Genomic DNA, 16,990 nt, shown 5'->3' with positions numbered 1-16,990 from the left:
TGTTTTTGTTTCAGGGAGTCAAAGGCGACCCAGGAACCAAGGTGAGATGATTCAGCCCTATGTGCAGTTCTCCTCCAGCAAGAACTTCTTACCAGAACCAGGCTCAGATCTGGAGAAAGTAAAAGATAAACTGAAGCACAGTTTCACAATTAAGTTTCACAATTTGTCTAAGTCCAGAGGCTAACCACTCTGCCAGAGCCTCTGTGTCATTTCCACAGCATCTCAGAGGGATTTTATTGTTCATGAAAAACAGATCAGCTTCACTCTTTCCTGAATCTAAACGTGACCTCTTTCTTTCACTCTTTCCTGTTTTTCCTCTTCGTGCATTCAGGGAGAGCCCGGTTTTCCTGGTGCTTCAGGCCCAAAGGTAAAGTCACTGTGGTCTATAGAACTTCCCATTTATATTCCACATTATTCTAGAATATTGCACATTATTCCAGAATATTCAAAGATATTCCCAGCCCGACTTCCCACACTAACACCTGTCTCTTGGCACAGGGCCAGGTGGGCGTACCTGGGTCCCCGGGGATCCCTGGTAAACGGGGATACAGGGTAAAGATGTCAGACTGATGCATGCCCCTGTATAGAGTGTGTCGTTATAATGTTGCAGTCCATTTACCCTCAGAGGTCAGACCTCAGAGTCTCTGCTCCAGTGACCATGTCAGAAAATACACTGACCACTACATTACAGTTTATGTGTAATAGATACACAAAATGGATGGATATTAACCCAGATGTTGTTACTACAGTTGTAAGTTACAAATCAGTGTTTCGGAGTGAAGCGGGTGGATAGGAAGCAGGTGAAGCAGGTGAAGCTGGTGGACAGGAACAGGGGAAGTGGGTGGAACGGGTGGACAGGAGGAAACAACGAGAGTAAAAATAACACCATCAGTATTTGAACTCTTAAACATGGAACTTTATCAGCACACACACGGAGCTGCCATGTTGGATTTGTAACTCAACCAGCTCAGGGTTCTGAAATGTTGCCCGACGTTCGAGTTGGAATTCCAAGATTGCTCGGTGTTCCAGTGTAAATTTACATGTTGGAACTTGGAAAATCCAAAGTGAGGACAACTGGACCGCAGCATTGGACCCACACTGAGAGCAGAGTAATGTAGTGACCCTGAGTCATTTGGCCGATGCTGGCGGTTGTTTAGCAATGCTATGGTGATGCCCCTTGCAGATATGGGATTGTTTTGCTGCGTTCCAGTTGTCTTTGGAGATCAGATTTTATGGCTTGTAAATTTAAACTGGAACATCCAACTCAGAATGACTTGGAGAACATTTCAGATCCCAAGTTAGAAAATCCAACATGGCTGCTGTGGCGCTCGGTGAAAGTTAAAACCCGACACTTGGAATAGTGATAGTTCCGGTTGCTCGCTCTTGTAAAACGTTCACTCTCAAACGTGGCTTTATGATCTGTTAAAGTAGTACCAATGTCCCGGTTAAAGAGGAGGTATTCTGCACAATCTACATTTTTCCTAACCTAATTGTATCAGCGTTTCGTCTGATTTGAGCACTGACTTGTTTCGATAATATCCTGGCTGTCACTTTGAGGTTCGACCTGTGACCTCTGACCTCTGAGGACGACAGGAGCGCAGCGTCCATGTGACTGAAGGGTTCTAATATGATATTTGGTGTTTCCATGGATAATGTGCTTGTGTAAAATGCAATGAAGGCGATGGAAACATGTGATTGGCCAGACGACACCTGCCGCTCACATTCGACCAATCACCTCATCCCTTTGACCCTTTGTGTGAAGTGTCTCAGACTTTAATTGGTCAGAAATCAAAGCTCCACCCACCTCGTGTTTTATGTCCGCCTCCCAAAAGCTCTAATCGCACCAGCGCTACCTGCCCCACCTCCTTTTCCTTTCCTGCACCTTCTCCCTACGATCTTCCCCCTTCTCTCATCCTCTTTCTCCTTTCTCCTCTACACCTCCTTCTGTACCCACCCTTCTTATCTCATCCCCTCCATCCCCTCGTCATCCAACTCCCACTCGCTATAATCACACCAGTGCCACATGCACTCCTCTCCTCCACCTCCTCCACCTCCTCCTCCACCTCTCCTGTACCCCCTTCTGCTCTCCTCTTCATCTCCTCCTTTCCCTCATCTCCTTCCTCCTCTACACATCCTCTCCTCTCTTCTTCCTCTCCTCCTCCCTCTCTCCTCTCATCCTCTCTCCTCATGCTCCACAGTGCATTACCTCTTTCTCTCATCCTTGTTCTCTTACTCTCTTCTTCTTGTCTTCTCCTCTTTCTTTTCTCTTTCTCATCCACTCCCTTTCTCCCATCTTCCTCCGGCTCTACACCTACTCTCTTCCTCCTCTCCCTCCCCTCCTGTCTCCTTCCTCCTTTCCTCTACTCTCTCTCATGCCTCCTCCTTTCTTTCTCCACCTCTCTCCTTTCTCCTTTCCTTTACTCCTCTTCCCTCTACTCCTCTCTCTCATGCCTTCTCCTCCTCTCCCTCCTCTTCTCCTGTTTTGTCAGACCTGCTCCTTCACTTTAGTTTTTTTTTATTTATCCTTCAAATTAAAAAAACAAAGTTTGTTGTTTTTCATTTCCAGGGAGAAAAAGGTGACTCGAGCTCTGCAGCGGTCAAAGGAGAACCAGGAGCTCCAGGGCCCAAGGTGAGGCTCAGAATCATTTAAAACATTTAAAATCCACATCATTTACATAAATGTGAATAGTTCTTATGGTCTATTCAATTCAGTTTTTATTTCTATAGCACATTTAAAATACAAATGAATCTGCACAAAGTGCTTCACACTAGAGATGTGTGGGTTGGGCTTTTTTCCATCCTGAGGGTCCCGCATTTCTGATAATGTATTGCCTGTCTGGCCCCGCACAGCAGAATCTATGTATACAACCCGCCCTGACCCGCACCCCGGTGCGCCGCTGTGGCGTCAGGTTATAGACTAATTGCGCTGGTTAAATGCTACGTAAAGTTTATTTATAGTAATAATATCCTACCAATTTTGCTTCAGTGAAAAAATGACCCGTCCCAATCTGTTCTGCAATAAATAGAATTTTTTTCCAGCCCAACCCAACTTGTGGTTTACCCGCGGGCCCCACGGGTCAAAAGTCAACCCACACATCTCTACTTCACAAAAACAACAAACAAAAACAGATACACATAAAATACGACACACAGGCAAAGAACAGCAAAACAGTAAAACACCAGGATGTCCTGCCAAGCTGGAACTAAATGCCAGGGAAACTGGTTAAAGACTGATAGGATCTGACAAGCAGAGGGCGCTGTTCCATAGTTTGGGCGCTGCCACAGAAAAGGCTTTGTCTCCTGGGTGTGAGTCTGGCTTTGGGCACAGCAGCAGGAGCTGGTCAGCTGACCTCAGGGCTCTGGGTGGACTATGTGACGCTGAGTCCAGGATAATTTTGTGTTTGTTTTTCAGGGCGATAAAGGCGACACCGGCCCCAAGGTCAGACCATTCCTGGACTCACAGAAATTTTTATTTTTTATTTTTAAATAATTAAATTCTAAACTGTTTGTGTTTCAGGGAGAAACTGGAGCTCAGGGCCCAGCAGGACCCAGAGTAAGTCTGCCCCATAATACACTGTCTGATACATAAATGAGCTTTTATTGTAAATATATTTAGAATATTTTGATATTCAGCTTTTATTGTAAATATATTTAGAATATTTTCATATTAGGGAAGCACCGATACTGATACTAGTATCGAATATCAGCACCAGTACTGAAAAAATCACTGGATCGTGAGTCAGTTCCCTGATATCAATTCTCTCCTGGTTGGGCTTTAAGTGGATGTAATCAGACTATTTACAAAATGATTTAGTCTCATAATATTTGAGCTTCTCTTCATTCAGACCTGTTCAGTTTGATGTGGAGACATAACACTTACAGAACACTAAAGGATCTGTGTGGAAGAAGAGATAAGAGACATTCTCTGACCCTAAACTGGTATCGAAGTCAAAGTATCAATATCAGGGCTGAAAAAGTGGGATTGGTGCATCCCTAGAGGATATGAGATGTTAGTATTTACACTTACTTTACACAGTGTCTTTCGTCACTGGGAGGTAATTTTGCTTTAAACAAAATAAAATGGAAAGTAATGAACCACATATTTCTGTATTTGTAGATATATTAATAAAATGTTCTGCTCTGTTCAGGGCCCCGCAGGTCCGACTGGAGAACCTGGCCGAGCCGAGATCCAGAATGAAAATGTGAGTTCTGTTTTTATCAGTTTAGACTGGGGCTGCAGCTATCGGTTATCAAGTAATCTATCAATTTACATTGATTCACTGAGTGATACGTTTTTTACCTTCCATAAATCCCAACTGAATTGTGCTCAAGCACAGAGAGCAAAGAACTGTGCCCAGGAGGTGGGCCAAAGCATGGCCCAGTTGCTCATGCTCGCGCGTGCACATGGCTCTGGTCTTATTTCCTCCACTAAAGCGTTAGTACTGCTGCTGCACATGTAAACAGAGCCGTGTGATGACTTCACCGAGCCATGGCTCAGTTCTGCAGGTGTGAGTGTGGGACATAGAACCCTATAGTGTTGTGCTTTAACATGAAACCTCCTCAAAGATTCCTCCACAATGTTTCTGTGGTTTCACTGGTTTTACCTGATTATAATAATTGAACAAATCATCAAGGCAAAAAATAAGAATTCTAAGTTTTTTAGTAATTGAATTACTTGATTTACTTGAGTAATCGTATCAGCTCCACTTTAAACTAACTGTTCTTCATGTGGGACGTTTGTGTGTTTGTGTTTGCAGGACATCAGGAACATCCCACTGACCGGACCTCCGGGACTGCCTGGACCTCCTGGACCCCCTGGACTCCCAGGGATCAAGGTGAGAGGGGGAGGAGGGTGATGTTTGGGGGGACAAACAAACCCAGAGAGACAGGCCCACAGAGACAGGCCCACAGAGACAGGCCCACAGAGACAGGCCCACAGAGACAGGCCCACAGAGACAGGCCCACAAAGAGAGCCCCACAGAAACAGACCCACAGAGACAGGCCCACAGAGACAGGCCCACAGAGACAGGCCCAAAGAGACAGGCCCACAGAGACAGACCCACAGAGACAGGCCCACAGAGACAGACCCCCAGAGACAGGCCCACAGAGACAGGCCCACAGAGACAGGCCCACAAAGAGAGGCCCACAGAAACAGACCCACAGAGACAGGCCCACAGAGACAGGCCCACAGAGACAGGCCCACAGAGACAGACCCACAGAGACAGGGTCAGTACTGAGGTCTTTTGCTAATCAGGCTGGGCTTGGTCAGGACTTGGATGGGAGACCGCTGTGATACCAGGAGCCACAGGGGGCGCCAATGGGAAAAGGTGGTCCTCGGGCAAAACACTTCATCCACATTTCTTGGGTTGATGTGGTATGTGAGTGTTGGTGATTGTCAGCTAGACTGATTGTGCAGATGGGCAGTCTCACTTCTGTCAGTCTGCCCTGGGCAGCTGTGGCTACAGTATTAACTTACCAGAGTGTGTGGAGAGAAATAATTAATTTTTCTAAAAGTTAAAGGTCAAACTGTGTGTTTTTCCACAGGGGGAGGTGGGTCTGCCCGGACCTCCAGGCATCGACGGAGAAAAGGTTTGTCCAACTGTAACATCCAGTCTCTGATGCTAGGGTTTAGTCCTGGTCTAGTTCTGGTCTAGTCCTGGTCTAGTCCTGGTCTAGTCCTGGACTAGTCCTGATCTAGTCTCTGTCTAGTCCTTGCCTCAGTTTGGTCTGCTCCTTACAGGGACCCCGAGGTAAGCCAGGAGAGCCTGGTCCAGCAGGTCCCGCTGGTCCTGAAGGTCCCAGAGGAGAAGGAGGGATGATGGGATACCCAGGACCCAAAGGAGAGAAGGGAGACACGGGACCCTCTGGAGCGCCCGTAAGTATGGGGTGGACTGGGTTTGGACCTGGTTTAGACCTGGTTTAATCCTGGTTTAGTTATGGTTTAGACCTGCTTCAGCCCTGGTTTGGTCGAGTTTAGTTCTGGTCTTAGTAAAGCTTGTGTTTGTGTGTTGAGTGTAACTAAAACCACAAGGTCTCTGGTTCAATTCCGTAAAGTGTATGGAGTTTGCACGTTCTGCTTGTGTCTGGGGGAGTTTCTTGTTTCCCTCATCAGCCTAACCTTTGAACCGGAGTCTAACCTGAGATGGAGTGGGGTTACGGGCTTCGAGCGACATTCGAACATCTTAACTATAATGTGAGTCATGTGACCTCCATGTGAAGCCTGAGCCTGGTGTGACTAACCTGCTTTCATCCTTGTTTGGTCTTGGTCTGGTCCTGTTTTGGTCCTGGTCTGGGTCTAGTCTGGTTATGGTATGATCCTGGTTTGGTTCTTTTTTGGACCTGGTCTGGTCCTGGTCTGGTCCTTGTTTGGTCCTGGTTTGGTCCTGGTTTGGTTCTGGTTTGGTCCCTGTCCTTAACTTGAGCTTACATACAGACTGAATGGTGAATTGTTTTTTAGGGTTTAGATGGCCCCACAGGAGAAAAGGGGGCCCCCGGAGAGCAGGGCCCCGTAGGATTACCCGGCTCCACGGTACGGTCCTGTCACTGCACCTGTCACATAAACGGGACCAGTCCTGTTTAAATGTCTTTATAATGTTTCACTGTGCTGGATATTTATAACGCTGTTCCCTCATCAAAAACATGCCAGAGGTTTAAGATGTCATCGATGCATGTTTGAGTAATCTAGGGCCCTATTCAGACACTCTTTACAGTTAGCTGTAAGAGCCTGTACAAGGCTCCGCCCACAAGCCTACATCATCCATGCTCCCACATGAAATTCTCCATAAATAAACAAAAACATGATACAAAACTACACAGCAACTTGACAAATCTGATGTGGTGTCTATTAGTTTCATTAGTGGGATGCACACTGATTGTGTTGTGATAGTGCTCTGAAGGGGGAGTGACTTGGCACAGAGAGCAAATAGAGGGGAGGTTCAGAGTGTCAAAATTGGAAGTGAAACTTGTAAAACTTTGTTTTGGGCAAATATAGCATTTTCAAAACAATAAAAGGAAACATGGTGATCTAAATATGTTCCAGTTAATACCCCATAGAAGTAAAATACCCCCTCTTTAATACCCCATAGAGGTAAAATACTCATCTTTAAACTGTGTGTGTTCCAGGGGCTCAAAGGAGACATGGGCGAGGGCCGATCTGAAGTGGTGAGACATTTATAATTATTAGTGATGATGATGTAATGCTTTATCCTCTCACCTTTGTGTTTATGATGATATAATGTTCTCTCCCCTCACCTGTGTGCAGGTATATGGTCCCCCGGGACCCCCAGGCCCCCCCGGCCCCGTCGGACCAGCTGTAAGTCTCTTAACACTAACTCTATGGATAAGGCCATGCACTCATTGTATCACTCTCAGAGTTTAAGTTTAAATACACGTGTGTGTGTTCTAGGGCTCAGCAGGACCCTCAGGACCCAAGGTACTGAGTGTGTGTGCGTGTGTCTGTGTGTGTGTCTGTCGGGGTGTGTGTGTGTGTCTGTTTGTGTGTGTGAGGCGTGTGTGTGTCTGTCTGTGTGTGTCTGTCTGTGTGTGTCTGTGTGTGTGTCTGTCGGGGTGTGTGTATGTGTCTGTCTGTGTGTGTGTGTCTGTGTGGGTGTCTGTCTGTGTGTGTCTGTGTGTGTGTGTCTGTTTGTGTGTGTGTTTAGTTGTTTGTTTATTTGTGTCTGTTTCTTAGGGTGAGCCGGGGATGGGCGTACGAGGAGAGAAAGGAGCAACAGGACAAAAGGGAGACAAAGGAGACAGAGGACACCTGGGCCTGCCCGTGAGTACAACCACAACCACACCCAGAGCAACCACACCCACCACACCCATCACAACCACACCCATCACAACCACACCCACAGCAACCACACCCACCACACCCATCACACCCATCACAACCACACCCACCACACCCAGCTGCACCACCAAACCCTCACACTACCCACAGAAAAGAGACACTCGGCCCTGCCCCTAACTGCAACCACACCCACAACAGCCACACCCACCACAACCACACCGAGCACACCCACCACCCCCATCACTTCACAACCTACCCCTTAAAATTCATCACTACATCACAAAAAGACAAGCACACCCCCTCACACACACACTCTTACACACAGTGGGGAGAAGAGGTGGCCCAGTGTCTCTGACAGTATGACATAATCATGTGTCTGTTTCCTCCATGTTGAGTTAAAATGTGTTTGATCATGTGACTGTTTCCTCCATGTTGATTTAAAATGTGTTTGTGTTTTTGTGCATGTCCAAATGAATCATGTTTGTCCCTGTGTCCTCAGCGTCTCACAAACCCTTTATCCAAACAGCAGTTGCTCTAATGAAACAAGCTCATATTTACAGAAACGATCACCTAGTTCTGAAAACACCTTTTCATCGGAGCGACGCCAAATTGCGATAAATCTGCAGTAACTCCTCCAGGGAAAAATCATGACAGGACACTCAGAATCATAGTCTGTATATATAAATGGATGCAGCTAACCTGCTAGCTGCCGCGTTCCAAACAGAAAGTGAACATGGGCGCACATCGTCATTTTGACCTTAAAATGTTCATATTACCCCGCTCTACATGATCCTGGGTCTTTATTTCACTATTGTGTCTGTAAATCAAGATATGAACTTTAATAACAGACAAATCAGGCGCCTACTTTCCTCGAGGTTGCTCCCGCTAGCATTAGCAGCAAGTTTGATTGACAGCATTGCTAAGTGCCTGCCCCCTGCTAAACCAGTGGTGCGGGTGGGAAGGGGCGTTACCTTCAACAGCCTCACTCCGGATTGTCTCTTTGGTTGCTATGATACTCGTGGTCAGAATCCCAATTATGAAACTCAGCTCCAAATTCACCCCTATAACTGCTAGCCTTGATAAGCTTAATTTGGAGCTGAACGCTGTGGGTGACGTCACTTACTCCACATCTTTATATAGACTATGCTCAGAACACAAATCCGATGTTTATAAATCTGTTGGAAAATGGAATCAAATGGCTTCAGAGCAGTGTTCATTTTGTCATATTACATACATTTATATCAATAAAGTTTCATTAAGCGTATATACTTTAAAAGTTTTCATATTTTGGTTGAATAATAAAAGCTAAATCCATAAATTAGTGAAAGTAGTTTAACTTTTCAATCCTAGACCTTAAACCAGACTTGGGCTCGTGCTGCCAACCATGAGGAGGGTTTGAACAGGCCCCAGGTATTGACATGTTTTTGATGAGGGAACAACGTTATAACCATAGACTGTATAAAGAAGTAGAGTGTGACGTCACCCACAGCATTCAGCTCCAAATGAAGCTCATTAAGGGTAGCATTTATAGCGGCTGGACCATATTTGGAAATCTGAGCGCAAAACCAAACAGCCAATCAGGAGTGAGGCTGCTGAAGGTAACGCCTGCAACACTGTCAATCAAACCTGTTACTAACACAAGCAGAAGCAGCCTCAGGAAAAAAGGAGTCTGATTTGTCTGTTATTAATGTTCATATCTTGATTTCAGAACAAAATAGTGAAATAAAAACCCCAGGATCACGTAGAGCGCATTAATACGAACATTTAAAGACCAAAATGACAAGTTTGATGGCAGCAGTTACAGAGAGGGACCATGCATGGAAAGTGAATTGGAGCCGAAGCGTGCACATGCTCACTTCCTGTGGCTAGCGAGTTAGCTATGTCCACACGTATGTACACTATGATTATAACACGGTAGGAAGCTCCAAAATGTACACTGGCAGAATACCACCTCTTTAAAGAGAAATATATTTTCTGGACTAAACTATTATGGATTTAGTTGAATAAATGACCAAAATGACCACAAACATCGTCGACTGAAAGTGGAGCAAGTTTGAATTTCAGTCAAAACGAACACTGCTCCAGAGAACAGTTTTTATTCAATTTAAAGTTCCACATAAAAAAGGAGTTACTGTGTCCCTTGTCACGGCTCATTCACATGTTCACGTGTTCATGATGTCACCGTTCATGATGTCACGCTTCACTCACCCCTCACCTCTCCATGTTGTTCTAACGCTGTCCACCAGGGGGCTCACGGGTTAGACGGTCGGCCCGGTCCAGTGGTGAGTCTCCCCCAAGTCATGTGACCCAAAGCACCTGCTAACCTGCACCTGTCTGCTCATGTCTGCTCCCGTCTGCACCTGCTCCTGTCTGCACCCTCTCCTCTGAATTCTCTGCTCCTCTGACCCTCTTCATCCTCTGTCTCTTCTCCTCTGCTCCTGTCTGCTCCTGTCTCACCTCTTGGGTCCTCTAGGTGGCGCTGAAGCCCCGTCTCTTCCTCACAGAGCATGCTCAGTCCGTGCTGCATGTTTCAGTCAAAACCAGAGGGGGTGCTCTACCAAAGCCTCTCCCCCTGCCCCAGTCTCAGGACTAAACCAGGACTGAACCAAGATCACACTGCTCATTTATTTTTGACAAACTTGTGCACAAGACTGGAACTGGAGGAAGACGCTTTAGTGGATCAAACCTCAGGACTAAACCAGGACCGAACCAGGTCTCAACAAGACTTGACCAGGACTGAATCAGGACTGAAGCAAGATCACACTGTTGGCTCATCTATTTTTGACAAACATGTGCACAAGACTGGAACCTGGCCCTGAAGGAAGAAGCTTTGGTGGAGCAGACCTAAGGACTAAACCAGGACTAAATCAATTCTAGACCAGGACTGAACCAGGTCTCGACCAGGACTAAACCCAGACTGGACCTGATCCTGAATGGCCTGTTTTCTCTCTTTGTCAAAGTCTGTCTATAGAGGTTTAAATGACTTGAATTCAGAATATTGATCAGTTTGGAAACGTTTAGACAAAATCACTTTTTATTTGACCATTTGGACGTCCAAAAAGCATTACATAAGTTTGATGAGTTCTCGTGATGTCGACACAACAGAGGACCAGAGCAGAAGCAAGACGTGAGAGTGGGCATGGAGGAAGATATCACTAATTTGATGATGTTCTAGTTCCAAATGGAGGGCAGGGACCGCACTCACATCTCTGAGTTTGAATAATGACTCCACTGGATGAAGATATTGTGAAAAAATCATGTGACTTTTGTTTATTTAACCTGACAGAGAAGACCCTGAATATTGTCCCAGTTTTTGTTTCATGTGGATAGGCCCAGGAATTACACAGATATTAACCATAATCTGACACAGAGATCTCCATCCAGGGATTCTCACCTGTCTCAGATTAAACTAGAGAGATTCTCCAGTGTGCTGATGTCATGAAAACATACTGATACTTTGCAGTGACATCACACTGGGGGTGTTCTCCACATATGTCTATGGTGGAATCAGCAGTTACCATGGAGTCCCAATGCACACATTAGCAAACACTTAAAAAAATAGTTGTAAGATACATTTAAAATTTTAAAGAGTACATTTGATCAAGCCTGTGATCAATCCGAGCGTTCATGGTCCTGCTTAGGAGCTTGATTTTACACAATAAGGTGAGAGTGCCTAAATGAAAAACTGTTGGCTAGTGCTGGCTAATGCTAACTAATGCTAGCTTGTGACTGTAATGTTATTTGAGAGGGACTTGTTTTACAGCACAAATGAGCTCACACGTAGTTCAGATAAGTTAGGTCTTTATGGTCAAACTGTATTAAAACAAAGCTCAGATTAATGTCTAACAGAGTCAAACAGAGCAGTGCCTACAGTTAGCACACACCCGCAGGGAACTGCAGCTCCGTCCAAAATCCCAAAAGTAAAGATGAGGCACAAACCAGTCAAAATGAAGCTTAAATCAAACCTTAATCTGGAGACTAAATACACCTGAACTCTTCAAACATAGATCGATATTCGGAATTCTTGTCCTGTGACCCGAGCACACGCTCATGCATTGACCTTTTGAACTCCTGACCTATTGACCTCTTGACCTCCTGACCTCTCCACGTGCCTCAGACAACACAAAAACAAAAACATTTTATTTGATTTAAATTAAACTGAGGTCGGGGCCCTGTGGAGACAAGGAGCCTGCACTGTGTCCCGCTGGTGGCGCTGTTCTGACGAATTTGTGTTTGTTCAAAGGGTCTGATTGGACCAGCTGGGATCCCAGGACCCGCGGGACCAAAGGGAGAACGGGTAAGTGTATGAAAACAAAGAGAAAGAGAGAGAAGAGTGGAGAGAGAGGGAAAGGAGAGAGGAGAGAAGTAGAAGAGAGGAGAGAGGGAGAATGGGTGAATGTCCGAAAACAGATAGAGGCAGTGAGAGAAAGAGGCAAGAGAGGGAGAACGGATGAGTGTATGAAAACAGAGAGAAAGAGAGAGGAGAGTGGAGAGAGGGGGACGGGAGAGAGGAGAGAAATGGAAAAGAGGAGAGAGAGGGGAAGAACAGGTGAGTGTCTGAAAACAGAGGAGAAAGGGAGAGGGGAGGGAGAGATGAGGGGGGAGAGAGGACAGAAGTAGAAGAGAGAAGAGAGGGAGAACGGGTGAATGTCTGAAAACAGAGAGGGAGGCAGAGAAATAGATGAGAGAAGGAGAACGGGTGAGTGTCTGACAAAAGAGGAGAAAGAGATGAGGAGGAACAGAGGAGGGAAAGATGGAGAGGGGGGAGTCAGAAAGAGAGAGGGAGAACGTGTGTGTGTCTGAAAACAGAGGGGATAGAGAAAGGGAGAAGAGGGGGAAGAAAGGAGAGTGAGAGAAGAGGAAATGCAAGAGAAGGAGGGGAAGAGAACATGAACTCAGCTGAACAAGTTTAACCTGGAGTCTGAATATTTAGGATCATCACACTGAGTGCAGATCAGTGGGTGGGGATAGGGGATAGGTGAAAACAGACATTTTCTGAGCACTCAAGCCTCAAATATAGGACCATACAATACAGTCAAACAACGCTGAGTCACTCAAACACAGCTCAGAGTTTATGATGAGGGCACACGGTCTGACCTGCCCTTATTTCTGTTTCAGGGAGAAAAAGGAGACACAGGTTTACCAGGACCAACCGGGCCTCAAGGCATCCCCGTGAGAAACTCTATATACTCTCTGTGTTTTCTGTCTGTTCTAGTAGCTGTAGCATTAGCAGTTAGCCAGCTATTATAGAGAGTGATAGGAAAAATACTTTTAAAATGTTTTTAGCTACAGAATACTGAACACCTGAATTAAGACATATTATAGTGCAAATAATATGGCTAATATATTATTGAGCCTGAATCCCATGATCAAATATGTCTGTGTGTTAAAGTAACTGTACTCTGAATATCACCACGTGAACAAACAGATACTCAAACGTAGTACGCTGAACAGGTATTTTTGGTACTGTATTTCGGTACTTCCAACACTGACTATTATTGATATTTAAAACACAAACATTTTATTTTGTCTTAATTTTAAATACATCATAACATGTGCTCTGCTCCTCCAGGGCATCGTCGGACCACAAGGACTGAAAGGAAACCGGGTAAGAACCAAAACATCTGCAAATAAAAGTTAAAAAGTGTATTTAAGGAAAATGTTTAAAAAGTGATTACAGATAAAATGAAAGTATGGCCTTTTGTTTCACAGCAACAACCATTTAAAATTTAAATAAGTACAAAGGAGAAACAGTGGTACAGAGGAGGAACAATACAGAGGAGGAAAAACTAATAAAAAATAATCTAATCCTCCATTTTGACATTCTGTTTTCTGAGAATCTAATAAGTTGCTGTGAAACAAAATGGCTGCTCATAACTACACAAAAACTGTATTTAAACTGTATGTGTATTTAAAACTTCATAAAGTTTGTCCTCCCTCCTCCGTCTGCTCCCTCTAACCTGTAACTCCATCTTTCATTCCTCCTTTTCCTCCTGTTTCCAGCACGTCCAAAACTCCCTCCAAAACTTAGAACCAAACCCAGACTCAAACCCGGACTTAAACCTGGACTCAAACCCCGACGTAAACCCAGATGTAAACCCAAATGTAAACCCAGACGTAAACCCAGACTCAGAGGATCCAGGCTCTGATCCTGGTTTAGTTCTGATCCAGGGTGTACAGGACTGTTAAGTGTGAGCAAAGCTGAAATTCTCTATGCTCTGTGCCCAGCAGCACACTAGCTATCTCACTGTATATCAAAGCTAATGCTAACTTTTATTAAAAGTGTAAAATATAAAATAAACAGCCTACTAAAATGTTGCGTTGTTAGTATTCTCATTAGAGTTAGCATCGAGACATGTCCCTCTTTGTGAGACAGTCTTTAACATGTTGTCAGTGATATTAATTTTAAATATAAAATCCCATAGAGATACAACTGGAAGTAGTGACATCATCACTTAACAGTCCTGTGGAGTAAACGCTGCTCTGTGATTGGCTGACAGAGGGTCATGTGATGGACGTGCTGAAATCAGACCTAGTTCCTGTCAGTGTTGCCAACTCCATTCCCTCGTTCGGACAAAAGAGTCTGTGGGTTTAGGATCTGAAGCTCACATAAACTCGATTTAGTTTCAGCTCTTCCATTTGTGATTTATGTTTTAATAAAAAGATTCTGTTCAAAGTTCACGTTTTAAATGACGTCATTTTGAGCTTCTGTCCAGATTAAACTTGCCCAGTGCGTTTGTGGACTCTCTCACCGCTGACTGTTACCACGGTTACGACTGCGGAACATTTCAGATGTGTCAAAGTCCCTGAGATTGCGCGTGTCTAAAGCTGTGCCGTGAGCTGTGATGGTAATGTCCAGTTCACATCCAGATAGCAACGCATAGCTGAAAAGTACGGCTATGGATCCGGGTACCCTCTCCTCCGTCTGCATTAGATCATACCATTTTGGGTACTCTCTCTAAGGTCAGATTCAAACGTTGCATTTGGGAGCTCTTTTTCCCAGCACTGATATCAGATCATTGCATTTTAGGGACTCTTTCCTCTCTCGTCGTGACGTCTTGGGTACTCCTTCTCTCAAAGTTGAGTTGTGATGTTTTCTGTACTTTTAGGCTACTCTGGCATCATGCCATTTCAGGTCCTCAATCCTTTCTCTAAATTCAGATCAGCTCATTGTGTCGTCTCGGTTACTCTTTCGGATACTCGTTCATCACTTTTTCTCTCTCGGAATTGGTCTTAGTTTGACGTGTTGTGGGTACTATTTGGGTACTCACTCATCATGGCATTTTGGGTATACTTTCTCTCACCTGGAGTTGAGATTGTTGCGTCTCAGTTACACTCTCCTGGAGTCGATATTAAATTATTACTTTTCGGGTACTCTCTCGTTGTTGCCTTGGTTATTCTCTCCAGAGCTGATATTAGATTATTCTGTTTTGGGTACTTTTTGGGTACTCTCTCGTTGTTGCGTATCAGTTACTCTCTCTCCAGAGTTGATATTAGATTGCTCTGTTTTGGGTACTTTTCGGGTACTCTTTCATCATTCTTTCAGGTACTCTCTCTGGAGTTGATATTAGATTACTGTGGGTATTTTTCGGGTACTCTTGTCATTGCGTCTCGAATACTTTCTTTGGAGTTGATATTAGATTGTTTTGGGTACTTTTTGGGTACTTTTTGGGTACTCTCGTCATTGCGTCTCAGTTACTCTCTCTGAAGTTGATATTAGATAGTTCTGTTTTGAGTACTTTTTGGGTACTCTCTTGTTGTTGCGTCTCAGTTACTTTCTTTGGAGTCAATAGATTTTTTTGTTTACTTTTTGGGTATTCTCATTGCCTCAGGTACTCTCGTCGTGGCATCTCGGTTACTCTCTCTGGAGTTGGCAGCTCTGATGCGCCTTGGTTTGACTCTGTTCCTCTGTTTTTCCGCAGGTCTCCTCTCCCCTTTCCCTCCCTGTGCTCGGGCCCGGCCTCTCATTTCCTTGTCTCCTTTCCTTGCCTCCTTGCCTCCTCTCTCCTTGTTTCTGTAATGTGACGCGGCCGGCCGGGGTCGCCTGTCCCTCTCACAGCCTGCTCTAATCTGTAATCTGTAGTCCTCCTCCTCCTTCACTAAACTCCCTAATCTTCCTCCTCCTTAAACCATCTCTGACGCACGTCTCAGCCAGTGCTCCTTGCTCGCTCTAGCGCTCTGGAAATATAAAAACTGCAATGGAACATTTCAGACTTAAAGTAGTTAGCTTACAGGCTAACTCTGTCAGGCCGCTGCTACAGATAAACACACACTGTAGTTTGCATCTGCACGAAACACGAAAAGCCTGAAGAAAACAGATGTGTCCTGCCTGATGGACCAAGCCCACATCAGGGCTGTGCGCTTTAGAGCTAAATGCTAATAACTGCTGCTAATGCTAATTTATATAATCCTAGTTCCGCAAACCTGACACACCAAAACATACTTGATTTTTATACATGCTAAAAATGTCTTTATCTTAAATCAGTGCATTTCAGTTGGACCTAAAGTTTAGCAGATTTTACTTTAATTTTCAAACATTTGAAACAAACACAGGCCAGTTTGGAACGGAGGGGGCATCATATCTGTCATGGCTGATCTAAAAGGACTGAGGACACGTTCACACACAGCGTTTCCCTGGATGTTTCTTGTCCAGTGCAGTTGAATGCCTCTCTGAGCAGAGCACACACCAGAGTGCATGAGGCCTGATGTTCTCCAGATGTTCTTCAGTGATTTTCTCTGAATAAAGAACTCTGAAGAGCGCCCTCTCAGCCACAGTCCTGTGTTTACAGCTGTCTTAACATTGGAGCTGGACAGAAACTCTATTTTTTTCTGTATTTAAGCCACTACAAAACAAAAAAAATAAACTCAAAATAAACACCCAGGTCTGTCACTTCAGTCCCTTAAGTACTTGGTTCTCACAAGTTTGACTCCATTTTCAAACGGGAACTAAATAATAATAATTTAAAAAAAAAATCTTCATTGAGAATGTGAAGGTCACACAGTCTGATTGGAAAACCTCATAAATAAAAGCGATTCAGACTTGATACAGAACCTGAAGCTTCACAGTTCATTCAGATGAGCTGTTTTTTAAGTTAAACTCAACCTGTGCCCTGGCTGAGCCTCCCTAACCCCTCACACTCACTGGACTAAATCTTCCTCAAACCTAAAATGGCCACTCTTCTCAAACGCTGTGGAACG

General features: G+C 44.7%; 1 protein-coding gene across 1 annotated transcript in view; it reads left to right on the top strand.

Moving 5' to 3' along the window:
• col13a1 (collagen, type XIII, alpha 1) overlaps positions 1 to 16,990 on the top strand; it is a 71,152-nt gene that overhangs the window by 45,553 nt on the left and 8,609 nt on the right. Inside the window, exons 19-37 of the mRNA XM_055227475.1 lie at positions 15 to 41; positions 332 to 367; positions 499 to 552; positions 2,567 to 2,629; positions 3,413 to 3,439; positions 3,518 to 3,553; positions 4,149 to 4,202; positions 4,758 to 4,835; positions 5,545 to 5,589; positions 5,741 to 5,875; positions 6,458 to 6,529; positions 7,123 to 7,161; positions 7,262 to 7,312; positions 7,406 to 7,432; positions 7,688 to 7,774; positions 10,039 to 10,074; positions 12,036 to 12,089; positions 12,911 to 12,964; positions 13,365 to 13,400. Coding sequence (XP_055083450.1) covers positions 15 to 41; positions 332 to 367; positions 499 to 552; positions 2,567 to 2,629; positions 3,413 to 3,439; positions 3,518 to 3,553; positions 4,149 to 4,202; positions 4,758 to 4,835; positions 5,545 to 5,589; positions 5,741 to 5,875; positions 6,458 to 6,529; positions 7,123 to 7,161; positions 7,262 to 7,312; positions 7,406 to 7,432; positions 7,688 to 7,774; positions 10,039 to 10,074; positions 12,036 to 12,089; positions 12,911 to 12,964; positions 13,365 to 13,400 — 1,011 coding nt within the window. The remainder of the gene's footprint in view (positions 1 to 14; positions 42 to 331; positions 368 to 498; positions 553 to 2,566; positions 2,630 to 3,412; positions 3,440 to 3,517; positions 3,554 to 4,148; positions 4,203 to 4,757; positions 4,836 to 5,544; positions 5,590 to 5,740; positions 5,876 to 6,457; positions 6,530 to 7,122; positions 7,162 to 7,261; positions 7,313 to 7,405; positions 7,433 to 7,687; positions 7,775 to 10,038; positions 10,075 to 12,035; positions 12,090 to 12,910; positions 12,965 to 13,364; positions 13,401 to 16,990) is intronic.

Source organism: Periophthalmus magnuspinnatus, chromosome 15 (assembly GCF_009829125.3).
Source record: "Periophthalmus magnuspinnatus isolate fPerMag1 chromosome 15, fPerMag1.2.pri, whole genome shotgun sequence".
Taxonomy (NCBI): domain Eukaryota; kingdom Metazoa; phylum Chordata; class Actinopteri; order Gobiiformes; family Gobiidae; genus Periophthalmus; species Periophthalmus magnuspinnatus.
Note: the sequence above shows the minus strand (reverse complement) of the source record. Positions and strands in the feature narration are given on the sequence as shown.